The 15,730-nt window shown below is 34.8% G+C and overlaps 3 protein-coding genes across 5 annotated transcripts; 2 read left to right on the forward strand and 1 right to left on the reverse strand.

The window, feature by feature from the left end:
• The first annotated feature begins 10 nt into the window (after positions 1-10).
• On the forward strand, positions 11-4,074 carry LOC149739964 (caspase-6-like). The gene is made up of 6 exons (XM_089873312.1): positions 11-225; positions 934-1,076; positions 1,135-1,326; positions 1,405-1,519; positions 1,671-1,760; positions 2,775-4,074. Exons 1-6 carry the CDS (start codon positions 135-137, stop codon positions 3,089-3,091), a joined length of 948 nt encoding a protein of 315 aa, XP_089729438.1. The 5' UTR covers positions 11-134; the 3' UTR covers positions 3,092-4,074.
• A 3,025-nt stretch (positions 4,075-7,099) lies between these two features.
• On the forward strand, positions 7,100-10,500 carry LOC149739965 (caspase-6-like). Its single transcript, XM_089873149.1, has 5 exons — positions 7,100-7,571; positions 8,969-9,190; positions 9,293-9,407; positions 9,646-9,729; positions 9,858-10,500. The coding sequence occupies exons 1-5, from the start codon at positions 7,515-7,517 to the stop codon at positions 10,175-10,177; spliced, it is 798 nt and encodes a 265-aa protein (XP_089729275.1). The 5' UTR covers positions 7,100-7,514; the 3' UTR covers positions 10,178-10,500.
• Positions 10,501-10,882: 382 nt separating this feature from the next.
• On the reverse strand, positions 10,883-15,191 carry LOC149739966 (caspase-6-like). Of its 3 annotated transcripts, none has more exons than XM_089873147.1 (7): positions 13,175-15,191; positions 12,964-13,084; positions 12,470-12,591; positions 12,216-12,407; positions 12,027-12,144; positions 11,607-11,690; positions 10,883-11,547 (listed from the first exon to the last, which is right to left on the reverse strand). In XM_089873147.1, exons 2-7 carry the CDS (start codon positions 13,052-13,054, stop codon positions 11,315-11,317), a joined length of 840 nt encoding a protein of 279 aa, XP_089729273.1. In that variant the 5' UTR covers positions 13,055-13,084; positions 13,175-15,191; the 3' UTR covers positions 10,883-11,314. The 3 variants fall into 3 exon arrangements, with proteins under 3 accessions (XP_089729273.1, XP_089729272.1, XP_089729274.1); XM_089873146.1 differs by having other exon boundaries at positions 12,964-13,107; XM_089873148.1 differs by lacking the exon at positions 12,964-13,084 and having other exon boundaries at positions 10,884-11,547.
• Positions 15,192-15,730: the final 539 nt, after the last annotated feature.

Below are 15,730 nucleotides of genomic sequence, written 5' to 3' on the forward strand. Positions count from 1 at the left end.
TTAACAGAATACAGATTTGTTTTAAAGGATTATTATACCCTATACACAAAATAAGAGAAAGCCTATACCTTTACACACAAAAGAAACAAGTGTATAGGTTCTGCCTGGAAAAGTTTTATAAAAATAACAGGAAAATGCAAGAGGAATGGATCGACGATTGTTACGACATTAATTACTCCGGGAAAATCGGAATTGCAGCTGTTTTTCTTTTGAAAAAAAGGAATGGTTTGTAAATATGTGCTTTAAAAACTATAGGGTCGTTGTGTAGCGCCTTGCCCACTTAAGGGATGCGTGTCATTATACATCGCTTTGCCCCTGTTGCAACGGCCCTGTACAGTATACATATTGTTATTATAATTTAGGAAGTCGTTGCGGAGTTGCACAAATAGAATCTGTAAGTTTTTTGATCTAATTGAATTAAAGTAGATGATATGCACAACGCTTACCCTTTTATAAACATGAAACCAAATCTATTCTGTCACGGCCATAACCCATTCTAATCTATGAATGGGGTCCTACGGCGAGGCACCCTATGGGACCTCGCATTTAGAACAGGTTTGCTAGTTTAGAGAAGAAATAACCTATATCCGTATAGTACAGAGTATCAACAATTGGTCGTATGTTTATGTAAAACACTTTTTTTATCAAGAAAGAGTAAACCTACGTTTGATATAGTAGGGTGGGGAAGACGGGGTACCTTTGGCACATAATATCCAAGTATCCTGATCGTGTTTTAAACAATTAACAACGGTCTATGGGAGTCGTAAGGATGAAGTTTTAGAATTCTATAAATGTTCTTTGTTTACTACCAAATGGGACCGAAAAATATAAAGGGAATATGTCCCGTCTTATTCAACTCTACCATATATGTATACGTCGTTTAATCTATATTATTTCCTCCGGTTTATCATGACATATAAATGGTATCCACAGACGCTGCAACAAACGAATTAGAGAACGAAAAAATCGAACAAGCTCTCCAACAAGATTTTGACGATTTTACTGAGTTATTTGAGAACATGCAACTTGATGTAATGAAGTTCGGTGAAAAAATGAAATTTTCAGAAGCAGTGGCGGTATGCATTGAACAAACAATAAGCTTAAGCATTGTGTATAATGGTGGTATTTACTTAGAACCTGGAGAACGTATCGAAGAAGCTGAAATCAGAAAACAACTACAGTTGCTTTATATGCATGTTCATTGGTCACGGAAGCGATGGATGCATTAAAGCAACAGATGGCAAACTTGATATTCACGAAAACATACTTGCTAAGTTCATGACCCATAAGTGTTTGGAAGGAAAACCAAAGATATTTATATTCCAGGTTCGAAAAGCATAATACACTTTTTGCAAAGTTTTATGGTCATTTTGGTATCCAAAACTAGTTTTCGTTTATTTTTAGGCCTGCAGAGGTACAAAGAAAAACGTTAAGTCCGACAGTTCACTTTCTACACTATGCGATAAAGAGATAAAAGCAGACGGTTCGGATGTCTTGCTCTGTTATGCTGCGTGGAGTGGTGAGACTATAGGCATATATATACCTTAAATTCATTTGATTAAATTTTCACCAAAGACCTTATTAATGTTAAGATGATTTTAATGTACAAGGTATATCTAGTACCCATCACGTGACAAAGTGAATATGATTTGATTATTCTTTAATGAAAGGTTATGTATCCTACGCCATGACTACGAATGAATATGAACGTGGAACCCAGTATCTCCAGGATTTACACAAGGCGTTACGGATATTTACAAGTAAGTTAAAGAGACATATACCAACGAAAAATGAAAATTTGTGTATGAACAATAAAGTTTAAATGTGATCCAAAGGTAGCCTACCGCCAAATTTTCCAAAAAAGAAAACATCTTCTGAAAAATCAGCTAAAAAAGTGTTGAGTCAGCCAGTTTATAGCAAGGTTTAATCGAAAAATAAAGACTTTTTTAAATTTCTTTTTACGGACCCTTATTTAATGATCATCAGGAAAATAAGGTTACAGAATTATTCGACAGTATTATCACGACTTTAAAACACGCCCGTCAAAGCTGATTACTGTTTTTAAATATTAAAAAAATATGTAAAATAGAAACAGTATATTTTGAACAGGTAAAAAAATCAGAAATAGTAAGATGACACTTAAGGGACACTTAAGCACATGTTGCCCAATATTTCTAAAATCAAAATATATGATGGTTTTTGGGTGATACCACGGATTAGTACTATGGTAGGGTGGGGGAAGATAGGATACCTTTTCATTCTATTTTCTCGTCCCCGTTGGTAATAAACAACGAACATTCGAAGAATTATAAAACCACGACCGCAATAGACCGGTGTTAATTGTTTAATACACGATCAACTAGTTTTATGAGACAAATTCAAACTCTATACGAAATATTCAAGTTTTGTTATGAATCTATAAAACTTGTTTAATCGTTCACACTCCCAAACTACAACATTTCATCGGCTTTACTATAATTTAGCGAGTATTCAAAATTAGCATCTTACTATTTTGCACTTTTTTACCTGTTCAAAAAATAATGTTTCTATTTAACATATTTTTTTTTAATATTTAAAAACAGTAATCGGCTTTGACGCGGGGTTTATAAAGCCGTGATAATACTGTCGAATAATTCTGTAACATTATTTTTCTGATTATCATTAAATTGGAAGCGGTAAAAAGAAAATCAGAAAAAGTCTCGTCTGACAAATTGTCCCATCTTCCCCCACCCTAATATAATCTATATACGTTAATAGTGGACAATTTTATGTAGAACCAGATAAACCGCGCAATGTCATCGACATCTTGACCGTTGTGAATAGAAAAGTGAGCAACACTGTTCTTCCCGCATCGGAAAAGCCATTGGAAGAGCAGAAGGATAAGAAGCCAAAACCTGCATCTCTTATGGCTCAAACAACTGGAACATCCGGACTAGCAATGGCTCAGTCAAGAGAAAGTTCAGAACCACCCAAGGTTTATCACTACCAAGTGCCCTCGTTTGAATCATCTTTGAGGAAAAAGTTGTTTCTGAAGATTCCTGTCAATACACCCGCCCAGCAAGCATCAGCAGATGCTAATCCAGAAGAATAACTTTGTATTCCACACCATATACTGTATACTATATTGTTAATAATTATAATCGGTTGTAAAAATGTATAGCTGTGTATCAATAATGGTGTTTAATTGTATAACCATTCACTTTATATGGAAACCGTAAACGTACACTATAGTATTGCGTAACGCCGTAACTAGCCGGTACAAGTTATCAAAACAGTATATACGATAATATAGAATAAGTAAAAAATAATCACCCACAAAGTAACATACATGGTAACTCGTAAGCTATAGCACGAGGTGTATGAACACCCGTGTTATAACGACTGTCGCTATTCGGCCTCGCGATGATAAAGCAAGTTACATTCAAATCGTTCTATTAAATTAATTACTTAGGATTTTTGTTTTTGATTGGTGTGTTTTTATATCACAGCGTTTTTTCACCTAAAAATTTTGGAATCATAGAGGTTGAGTAATAGAAAAATAAAGTACCGCACCCACAGCATATAGATTCTGTTGGTATTCCCAAAGTTAGTATAGACCGTTGGGTATATCTTGTATTTTCACGTCTGAGAATTATTCACGCGGTAAAAAAACAAACATTCTATACTTCCATATAATTTCTTATGAGCGACGTAGCGGATGTACAGTTTGTTCACGCGGATATCAAGGTTTTATCACAACATATATGAAATATAAAATGACTCACTCGAATTTCCAGGATATACTAAGATAGTACGGAGGCGCGGTTTCAGTGTCTGCGTAGGCTAAGTTTCTAACGTTTTGTCTTAACTATGAGTGTGGTTGTTAAATTTGTGTAACGGCTGTAACCGAATGCTTGTTTTTAAACGGCTTTTTAAGAAACAATTTTAACAAAGCAATAAAGAAATCAGGAAATCTGTAAACGTTGGCATATTTTAGGGTATGCCTGCCTGCTCCATTATTGGTCCTGTGGGGTAAGATGGGACACATTTAGAACACAAGGTCCAAAATATCCTGATCGTGTATAAAACAACCAACAATGGTTTACTATAAAAAAAAACAATAAAATAAAAAGGTGTCCCATCTTTCTTTAACCTACTATATATATCCAAATAAAATAAAACTTACACTGAGCCCCTCATTTTATTATTAGTTTTAAGTGCATTTCTATTAGAAAGGTCTCTACTAAATCTTTTGCACATTCTATCCTCCAAACATATTTACATTTATTAAATCAAAATAATATGAACATACAAAACACCCATTAAGGAGTGTACCGTGGGTTATGAGTTCGGGCCTAAATTCAAGGTCCTGGCGCGCAAGGGCGTAAATCACTGATGAGTTTTAAACCACGTATTGGTTAAAATATATTGTGTTATGTACTACTAATTAATAACGTTTTTTTAGAATTGTTACTGCGTAATAATATTGGTATTTAAATAACAATTCAGTGTGTATACACTGAAGTATCGCGTAGTCAGGACACCATCTGAAAAAGCAGATCCTCCCCGCACCTTATGTGCTAACTATAACGCAGAGCGTGATGATCATATAAGGTTTATTGTATGATTAGTGTTGTATATATAGAGAGAGATTGTTGTGGGGACGTAGCTTGAATAAATGAAAGTAACATCTTACCACATATACGAATTACTATACATATAGTAGGGTCGGGGAAAAAAATAAAAGAACTCTATAGGAAAAATGCAAAAACCACACCACTAAAAGAAAAAGCAAAAACTATCAAATACGGTAAGCGTTTAATGGGATGAGTGCACTTGTTACGCTGAAAACATTTGCTAACTAAAGACTAAAATAAAGCGAGCATACACCCGAGAAAGCTTATTAACGAATTACAATCGAATCATTGCTGTATACATTGCGGACCCCCTGAAACTCCTGCTCTATGATATATACATTATATAGCATCAGCATCAAATCCGGTATATACTTTTGTCTACAAATGCGAGCGCTGTATTACTAAGTCACCTTGCGTTTGACGTGCATATAACTCCTAATATTCGTATCAAGGCCGAACTGTTTTGATTACTAATGGGATGGACTGACCCAGCAATACGCGACAAAAATATAAATAAAGCGGAGATGTAAAAGATACCGATTTACCTGAAAGTGGTATGCGTCCAAAGTTTAGTAGAGACCGTTGTATGCGACCACAAAAAATACTTTTGAGTGACGTAACTATAGACCCACGTTGTTCACGCGTTATCGTAATTTCCTAAATGCATTAAATCTGTAGGCTATACGTCACAGTATGGAGGCGCCTTTTGATGTCCGTGTGGAAAAATGTGTTTGACAGCAGTTTAAGGCGCGAGTGTGGCATTAGTATTTGTCTTCTTTAGCGATATGCAGGGTGCAAAAGAGTAGCAGCTTTAGTTGTTTTGTTTAAACAGATACTTTCAACACCAAATAAAATATTATTAAACAGAATATTAAACGGCTTATAATGTGCAGAAGTTAGAAGCCGTTATAGGGGTTTGCGCGCTTAAATACTGTATTTGGAATAAAATAATTGTGATTAAAATTCGTCAGCCACTAAAATATCGCGGTAAAAATATAAAAATACTCGTCGTTAAAATATGAATGAAGATACCTCGAAAACGTTATAAATTTGAACAGAAATATTGGTATCGTGGATTCCGCTTAATGCACCGTTTATATAGCAGAGTGGGGTAAGACTATAACCGTTTTAGGGTGATGCCACTATAATTATAACTATCATCCCGTTATTAATTGACAACACTTCAAAGAAATATATTAAAACTCACGAGGAGTTATTTAGCGATTCACACACCAGGTACCAGTTTACCAATTCGAAAACAGACGGGAATGGACGGGACAGTTTAAAATCCTTGTTAATTTTGTAACATTTTTTTCGTCTATCATCAATCTGGTCTTAACTCGAGTCCCGTCTCCCACACCTTACCATTTTTTACACAATATTCCACAGACAAAAGAGAAACCTCACACTTTCACATAAAGCGACTTTGAAAAAACTTGCGTGCTAAATACCATAAACTTTTAGTTTTTTAAAATAAAAAATATGATGTGTTCCTTATTTGGCCTATATACTTGCCGCCTAATGTATTAAAGGGGCATACCAACGAAAAATGAAAATTTGTATATGGATAGATATGCTCAAATGTGATCTAAATGTACCATCAAAGTTTACTCAAATAATACAGCTTTTGAAAAAATTGCGTAAAAAAAACGCTAAAGTAAAAAAATTCGGCTGTTTCGACAATGCACGGGATTTCCCATCAGAAAAAATCCCTCAATTTTGATCGTTTCTATTTTTTAAAATACTGAAGAAAATTCAAATTTTATTTTGGATTTGGTATAATGAATGCTTCTTCTTTGTGAATATATAAAAACTTATAAAAATGCAAACTTTGTTATGTTTTTAATTTTTCGATTGAAGTCTATGTTTTACAATAATTTTTTATATATTCTTAAAGAAGAAGCATTTATTATACCAAATCAGAAATAAAATTTGAATTTTCTTTAGTATTTTAGAAAATAGAAATGATCAAAGTTGAGTGAAATTATTTTCCATGGGAAATCCCATGCATTGCGCCACGGCCAATTTTTTTTACTCCAGCGGTTGATTTTGCGGTTTTGAAACTCATTTTTTAAAAAAGCTGTTTCGCATTTTGAAACTTAATTGGTACCTTTAGATCACATTTGCGCATATCTATTAATTCACAAATTTTGATTTTTTCGTTGGTATGCCCAGTAGGCCATGGTATGCCCCTTTAATAGAGCGCAGGTCGTAATATCCGCTAACGCTAAATGTATAGTTTCGTTCGTCTGACAATGGCGAGCACGGGTTGTATTCAAATCTTGGAATTAGCGATTAACGAACCCTTAAAATTCCCGTATAATATGAATATAGAGACAAACTTACTTATCCAAATTTGTGGAGTATGTTTCGTGTTGCATACAGAGTTGAAACTACAAACAGAGATTAACCTATAGTACGAATGAATGAATGTAACTTACTTTATCCTCGCGTGGCCGGAAAACGCCAGTCGTTATAACACGGGTGTGCACCTCGCGAGTTACCAAGTATGTTACGTGATTATTTTTTTGGATTTTTTTTTTCATTTTTATGTATGGCTGATAATTTGGACAACCCATTAGTGACCACTGGGCTGGAGCATTTGCCGTTAAGTGTCTTGCTCAAGGACACATACGCCTACAATGGTAGCAGCATGGAGCCTTGAACCCATTACCTCTAGGTTAGAGGCAGGCGCGCTAACCACTACGCCACAGCGCCGGATGAGTAGATGCTGCAAATATGACTGTATAAAACAGTCTACACTTTTTACTTTTATATCGTTTAGAGATTAAAACTGGGGGAAAAAGAGATGAGGAAAAAGAAGAGATAACCAGGCATGAAGAAATCGATAAAGCTCTCGAAGAAGACTTTGAAGATTATGTAGAGTTATTTAAGGACATGCACTTTAAAGTAAAGGAGTTCTCCGGTGAAATGAATTTTTCAACAGTAGGAGAGGTATGTATAGTAGGGTGGGAGAAGATGGGATACTTTGTCAGACGAGACTTTTTTAATTTTCTTTTTACAGACCCCTATTTTATGATCTTCAGAAAAATAATGTTAAAGAATTATTTGACAGTTTTATCACGACTTTATGAATCTAATGACAATCAGAAAAATAATGTTACAGAATTATTTGACAGTATTATCACGACGTTATAAAACGGGCGCGTTAAACCCGATTACTGTTTTTAAATATTAAAAAAAAAATATGTTAAGTAGAAACAGTATTTTTTGAACAGGTAAAAAAATGCGAAATAGTAAGGTGTTAATTTCGAATGCTCGCTAAATCATAGTAAAACCGGTGAAATTTTGTAGTTTGCGAGTGTGAACGATTAAACTAGTTTCATAGATTCATAACAAAAACCTTGAATATTTTGTACAGTTTGATTTTGTGTCATATAAAACTAGTTTTAGTTTTGTGAAACAAGCTAAGATATGAACATGAGGAAAATAGGCAGGGGTCAATATGACTTTAATTTAAGATAAAAACAACAAAAAATGTCGTTTTAAAGTTGTGTATATAAAGTTTACATGGCAAAGAAACCACAGCACAGTAGTCGGTTAATTTCGGTAGGTTAACTATACAAGTTGCAGAATACTGTTAATGTAAATGTATTTCAAATTGGAGTCCCATCTTCCCCCACATTTTAGTTTTGTGCGTTTTCATTGCCAAACTTTAAATGGTTTGCTTTTAGTTCAATAATTTATACCTCAGGGGTTATTCAAATATAAGATACTGATATAATAACAAGAAAATATATGGAAAATATATTTGAAAATTGGTCATTTGCACTTGGAAATAATTTAAGTGGCTTGTGCCAAAAACAGTGTAGCAATACCCAATTTGTAGCAAAAAAGTAAACTTTATCAATAGTTATTATCAATTATCAATACAATTATCAATTGATGTTCGAACATTACCCATAGGCGTTCAAACAATACCAATTTTCATACAATAATATAATGTAGGTAACATGTTAAATACTATACCAGCAGGAAAAGATAAAGAATGTTTGAACTTGATTATCAAAGCGTACAGTAATATTTCGTGTTATATACGTGTATTTCTAATAATAAATTCACTTATTAATCAAAATTAACAATGATTTTAAACAGTCCCGTCAAAATTTGTAAAATTACACCTGTTGTGCGAATCGCTAAATAACTCCTCGTGTGTTTTAATATATTTATTTGAATTGTTGTTAATTAATAAAGGAATGATAGTACTAATTCGTGGTATCACCTAAAAACCGTCTATATTTGGATTTTAGAAATATTAAGGGTCCCGTCCCACTGTACTATATTGAGCAAACAATAACCTTAAGCATTGTGTACAATGGTTGTAACTTTAGAACCTGGAGAAGGTATTGGAAGAGATAAAACCGGTGGAAGCATCGGAGGAGATGGAAAAAGAAGAAACCAACCACAGTTGCTTTATATGTATGTTTATTGGCCACGGGCGTGCTGGATTCATTAAAACAACAGATGGCAAACTTAATATACAAGATGACATTCTTGACAAGTTTATGAGTCATAAATGCTTGGAAAGGAAACCGAAGTTATTTATATTTCAGGTGTTTATGCGTTTTAAAGGCCATGGCTTTTAATGATAATATATCACACTTAATGACAAGTTTTACTGTTACGTTTATATTAAAAATCATTATTGTTTTCAGGCATGTAGAGGTGCAAAGGAAAACAAAGTATCCAAATCTTCTCAATATGCCCTTTGCGATAAGGAGACAAAACCAGATGGTTCAAATACGCTGATTTGCTATGCCGCGTTGAATGGTAAAAATATTCACTTTTATGTGTACATATCTTTATGTACAAATTATGTGTTAAACCCACGCTCTATAGCGTTGGCAAAGGTGACTGAACACAGAGTCCGCTTCCGTTCGCTTAGTATAACGACACATTTATTGTGGCCGATTACGCAAATACGTTTTTTGGACCATTTTTTTGAATTACGCACGGATGCAAAAGAACCTGTGTTGAGCCACATTAAAGTCTTGATATGTTTTGGCAGGTTGTGTATCTTACGCTGTGTCTTCAGATGGTCATGGTACTCAATATCTCCAGGACTTGCACAAGGCGTTACGAATGTATACAAGTAAGTTAATCATCACTGTTCATGTTGTATCTCACAATTTTAAACAATTGTAACTTAAGTTAATTCTGTTTGAAGTATGTAATGGAACGTATGATATATTTAAATGAAATGGAAAAATGTACCTTTAGAACCAAATAACCCGCGCAATGTCATCGACATCTTGACCGTTGTGAATAAAAAAGTGAGCAACACTCTTCTTCCCGATACTTTGGTGGAAGCTGGCGATAGTCAGCGGAAAAGAGTGAAGACTTTCGACCCGAAGGAAACTTCTACATCACCAACTACTGGATTTGCAGGGAAATCCAAATCAGAAAAGGTTTATCATTATTACCAAGTGCCCTCCTTCGAATCATCTTTGATAAAAAAATTGTTTCTGAAGATTCCTGTGAATAAACTCGTCCAGCCACCAGCCCCCCAGCCAGCATCAGCAGATGCTGATGCACAATAATAACGGATGTTATTCACTTTTTTTGTCCCATTTGATTTTAACAGAGAATACAAAATATATAGGTGGCCCAGCGTCGCTAAAAATACAGTGTCCCATCTTATTTGAAATCAAGCTGTATATTATAAACATTGAATACCGTACGTAATATTACTAATTGTTATCGTTTGTAGAAATGTAGCAGATATAATAGAATACCCATATAATTCCAATGTCACGTGTATCCGGCCGTCGGCCATTATTATCATTTTCTTGTGTAGACCAAATGTTTTCATAACTGTTTGTGTTTATATAGGAAACCACGAAAATACACCAGAATATAACTATCCGGTACTATAGTTATCAAAAAATATACATTAGTATAGCTGTCTAGCATATACAAATAATACTACGTTTTTTGGAATTAAGAAAGGCCTACATCCGTGTCTATAGTTTGTACTGTTTCGTCACAGTACGCGCTACCCCTCTTTTGTGATTACTGTTTTTTAATCCTCAAGCCTTTTCTTAGCTCAATTAGTAGTTATAAATGTTTGTTTATCCCTTAAAATAGCAATATTTGATGTTACAATATACCAAACCATGGCGAAACGGTACGTCTAGGGCCTATAGGCTACATACAATATCTCAAATCTAGACCAAACGCTTGCCAGCCAGACAGACTCGCTGCGAGTATTATACGCGATAACCTATAATGAATGCAACATGTTTTGCATGGCTTGAATGCTCAATTTATTTCTAGTTCTTGTATATTTAAGCGTTGTTGATTTTATAATTGGTATTAAAACAAACAAAGAAATGTTAGTCATTCTAGGTATACATTAATTAATTTTTGCCATTATATACCTGAAGAATTATTAATAATAATAATATTACGGAAGACACGTGAGCTGTACAATAAACAGGTTAAAATTATTTGTGTAACTTCATTCCTACAAATGAATATTTTCAAATAAGTATTCTACACTTCTAGATTGAAGTTAGTTACAATTAGGAACTGTTGAGCGTTGAAAAGATCAAATTCATATTACAGTAAATAAAATTCATCGATTTCAACCAGAGTTTAATTATAGGGAATGTATGTAAATGCTATAACCAGTTTTTGTACAGGAATGACATAAAAAGTGATTGTGGACGAACATGCTAAACGTTAGCATTGAGTTGTGACGACTGGAAATCCCCCGAATCACCCCTGTCTCCGGTTGGCGCAGTTTCTGGCATTCTCTGGTCAACCAAGAGAAACAACTTTTTTCTTAATGATGATTCGAAAGAGGGCATTTGATAAAAGTAATCCGTTCTTTGTGAGTTCATAATAGGCGAGCTGCTGACTTGCCGATTCAGTACAGTCAGTATGTCAATCAAATGGTTTGTACCATCTGGATGTACAAACAGATACACGATTTTGTAAGCACACATCAAACGCTGATAAAATTACCTGCAAACTTTCTCAACATGCTGTGTAACTCTTGTAGATAGCATGTCCCTTTTCCTTTTGTATTTACACAGTACGACACAAAACCTTAACAGAACCATACAGATTTCTCATTGCTTGCAATAATGTATTGAATATATGTATATATAGTAGGGCGGGGTAAGATAGGACACCTTTTCATTCTATTTTCTCTTTCAATTTGGTAGTAAACAAATAACATTTAAAGATTATAAGACCGTGTTCTTACGACTCCCACAAACCGTTGGTAATTGTTTAAAATACGATAAGGATATTTTAATATTATATGCTAAAGGTGTCCCATCTTCCCCACCATACTATACATAATTTGGAACACAAATATACAAGTGTTCATTTTATTAAGTAATCTGTGATAATGGACTGTTAAAGCTGCAATAGGCCTACCTTGCCAGGAAGCATAGCAAAGTAACATATCCGAGCCCTCTGGGTTTAGTACTGTTGGAACTGTAAGAGTACCGGAGCAAGCGAGGCTATCAAAATTGTGTCTCGTACCTCTGCAAGTCTAAACACAAAAAAGCGCTTTATCGCCGGTATTGGTTAGTCGCTAAAAAAACAGTTAAAGTTACCGCAAACCTGAAATATAAATATTTTCGGTTTCCCTTTCAAGCAATCTTGTGGCATAAACTTGCTGAGGATATTTTCGTGAATATCAAGTTTGCCATCTGCTGTATTTATGAATCCAGGACCCCCATGGCCAATAAACATGCATATAAAGCAACTGATGAGAGGGTTTCTTTGAATTTCCTCTAGAACGGCTTCCAGATTCTAAATTGATTACATAATGTTATCATACCCACTGCGTGTTGATACAGCAACTACGTACATACTTCTACTACTGTTGAAAATTTCATTTCACCGGAGTAGCTCTTCACATCAAACCGCATGTCAGCAAACAACTTCTTAAAATCTTCATAATCTTCTAGAAGAGCCTTTTTAGTTTCAGGTGAATCTATTCGGCCAAAATAAAAATAATGAAACGATCTTTCTAAAAACCTGTTGTACACTATTTTCAGCCGGCGGTAAGATATATATAGCAGGGTCGGGGAAGATGGGACACCTCGTTATTCTCTTTCCTCGTCACATACAAAGAACATTCGAAAAATATAAAACCGTATTCTTACGACTTCAATAGACCGTTGTTAATTGTTTAAAACACGATCAGGATATTTGGATATGATATGTGCTAAAGGTGTCCCGCCTTCTCCCACTGTACTATATAAACGTAACGTAAAAAATGTATTATATTGTGTGGGTGCTGATAGGGCTTTAAAAGTATTAGCATAAAACACACTGCCCTTAAATAAGTTTATGTTTTACCAACCGCTTTTCATTTCTGAAAGAAAAACCACTGCTAATCCTATTTTCTCGTGACTGTAGTCAATATCGTAGCTTTCATTGATCGAAATCTCCATTTTTGTACAAATATAACCAGCTTAATCGCTCTATAAAAATATAGAAAGAAGCGCTGCAAGGTTTGCTGGAATTATGGAGTGAAACGAAATAGTTAATTTTTAAAGACTTTCACCACATACTTCTCGTATGCCTTCGGTTTTCCCCATGCCCAAGAAACCTGACCGTTAAAAGAACCTAAGCTTACGTCGCACTTTGGGAAGCCTTAGATGTTACGAAGACGATGTAAAGTGGAAAACTTGAACACAAACGCTGCAAAAACAACAATTCCCAGGGCAGTGAGGATCAAAACGTTTACAGCACTCAACTGTAAAACGAGTAAAGGATACATTTTCACAGCACTAAACGAGTAAAGTATATGTGCACCGCACTTTAACCAGAGCCCGAGCCTTAGAATTAGGAATATCTCTATCGATACACGAAGGGTTAAGTGACGTCGTCAAGCGTAAAATTGTTAAAACTATTCAGCACTCTACGGCAGTAATATTGAAACGACATGACAGTATATTATGCTGTGTTCAGTTGAATTCCCTTAAACAAATATTTATACGTTCATAACACGATGTACTATCTATTTACAAGACGCAGGTTTATAAAGGCGACGTTTTGAATAATTTATAATGGTGAGTAGCGATATATATTTTGGCACTATAGTTCAAGATACACCAACATTGCTTAATAACCCAAGTTAGGAAACTGTTGTTTCTTTACTGAGTAAATATTAACTAATTACTTGAGCTACGCTGGAGACATTTCTTATCTCATATTTTCAAATACCTATAGTATACCATGGACTATCGAGTTAACTATAGGCCTACCACGTTTGATAATAACATAATTTTTCTAATACCCTGCCGAACGTCTGTTGTTATTTCTCACATTCTCGATACTAACATATTGCATTAGTTCGACTTGATACAAAACACAAAAGCATTAGTTTGCGTAAACTTGCACTAAACAACTACTCATTTGCAAGCACAACCGCACGGTTCAACGTGAGCAGGATACTGTGGTTGATGTGGGAGAATTGGCGGAAAGCACCTACGCACACGAGACGACTATAAAGCTCTTATGTTCCTATTCAATGACGTCACAGGCAAGATCTCGTTCACATTCGATGTTTTGTTACGCCACAAACCAATAAAATCGTTTTAAATTTTGCTACTAATTGGGTATTATCTCTGTTTTTGGCACAAGCCACTTCTTATAAACTATCACCAGGTGCAAATGACTAAATTTCAAATATATTTTCAAAATATTATCTTTTTATTATATCAGTATCTTATAGTTGAAAACCCCCTGAGGTATAAATTACTAAATTAAAAGCAAATCTTTCAAAGTTTGGCAATGAAAACATACAAAACTACAATGTGGGAGAAGATGGGACTCTAAATCGAAATATATTTACATTAGCAGTATTCTACAACTTGTAGTTATAACCTACCGAGTTAAACAGGCTGTGCTAGTTTCTTTGCCATGTAAACTTTATATATATACCGTTAAACTGATATTTTTTGTTGTTTTTATCTCAAATTAAAGTCATATTGACCCCTGCCTATTTTCTTCATGCTTATATCTCAGTGTTTTTTTTACAAAACTAAAACTAATTGATAAGACAAAACCAAACTGTACGAAATATTCAAGGTTGTTTTATGAAGCTATGAAACTAGTTTAATCGTTCGCACACGCAAACTAAAAAAATCATTGGCTTTACTATGATTTAGCAAGCTTTAAAAAATGACGCCTTACTATTTCGCATTTTTTACCTGTTCAAAGTATACTGTTTCTATTTTACGTATTTTTTTAATATTTAAAAACAGTAATCAGCTTTGACGGGCGTTTTATAAGGTCGTGATAATACTGTCGAATATTTCTGTAACCTTATTTTCCTGGTTATCATTAAATGGGGGTCCGTAAAAAGAAAATTAAAAAAGAGTCTCGTCTGACAAAGTGTCCCATCTTCCCCCACCCTACTATATATTATTAACACGCAGTATAATTGACGCATAATGTTATAATATTTCATTTAATATACTGTAAGATAGGTCTCAAGTGACTTACTTTATATTAAAACGTAATGTAGCGCCTTTGGAACGAAGGTAACGTCACAATTATAGTATGACAGTGATACGATGAGTGAGAGCATTGCCCTTATCCTGCGTTCAGTGCAGTTATGTCAGTTTTAATAGAGTTACTTAACGGTCAGGTTGGATGTCGCGGCCGGTGATGGGACGCTAGGTAATTATGTCACTATCGACGCAGTGATGAAATACCCTCGGATTTCGATCACTTTTATTAACAACCCGACGCAGTTTTGTAACGGTCACTGTGGTGCTTAACATACGGTCGTCATAACATTGTGTCAATAATATGCGACGGGAGTACCACGATACCAACATGGCGAATTATCGCACTCAATGTCGTACGAAATATCAACTTGCAAGTTATACAACATGAAAAAGAAAGCGATTAGAAGACAACGACCATTTTTGTATGTCTATGCTTGGCCAACTGGAGATATTTCATGCAATAGCAATAAAATGTCGGTTGCGTCCTATAACTGCATCACTAGCAGGCTGTGGTTCATTAGGCAACGGAAGAAGCCTTTCTGAAGCTCAGGCCCTTTCGCGGTGTGGAGATGAGGCATAACTGACGTAAAGAGGGAAAAAAGGCATATA

Source organism: Ciona robusta, chromosome 2 (assembly GCF_009617815.1).
Source record: "Ciona robusta chromosome 2, ASM961781v2".
Lineage (NCBI taxonomy): Eukaryota > Metazoa > Chordata > Ascidiacea > Phlebobranchia > Cionidae > Ciona > Ciona robusta.

Bases quoted from the DNA above. Each gene is read 5' to 3' on its own strand.
- LOC149739964 (XM_089873312.1), top strand. From the start codon at position 135: ATGCAAGAGGAATGGATCGACGATTGTTACGACATTAATTACTCCGGG. The intron at 226-933 runs GTTTGTAAATAT...TGGTATCCACAG, and splicing joins TCTTTTGAAAAAAAGGAATG to ACGCTGCAACAAACGAATTA. The intron at 1,077-1,134 runs GTATGCATTGAA...GTATTTACTTAG, and splicing joins AATTTTCAGAAGCAGTGGCG to AACCTGGAGAACGTATCGAA.
- LOC149739965 (XM_089873149.1), top strand. From the start codon at position 7,515: ATGCACTTTAAAGTAAAGGAGTTCTCCGGTGAAATGAATTTTTCAACA. The intron at 7,572-8,968 runs GTATGTATAGTA...TTGTAACTTTAG, and splicing joins ATTTTTCAACAGTAGGAGAG to AACCTGGAGAAGGTATTGGA. The intron at 9,191-9,292 runs GTGTTTATGCGT...TATTGTTTTCAG, and splicing joins CGAAGTTATTTATATTTCAG to GCATGTAGAGGTGCAAAGGA.
- LOC149739966 (XM_089873147.1), bottom strand. From the start codon at position 13,054: ATGGAGATTTCGATCAATGAAAGCTACGATATTGACTACAGTCACGAG. The intron at 12,408-12,469 runs GTATGTACGTAG...TAATCAATTTAG, and splicing joins AATTTTCAACAGTAGTAGAA to AATCTGGAAGCCGTTCTAGA. The intron at 11,548-11,606 runs GTAATTTTATCA...TTGTACATCCAG, and splicing joins CATGTTGAGAAAGTTTGCAG to ATGGTACAAACCATTTGATT.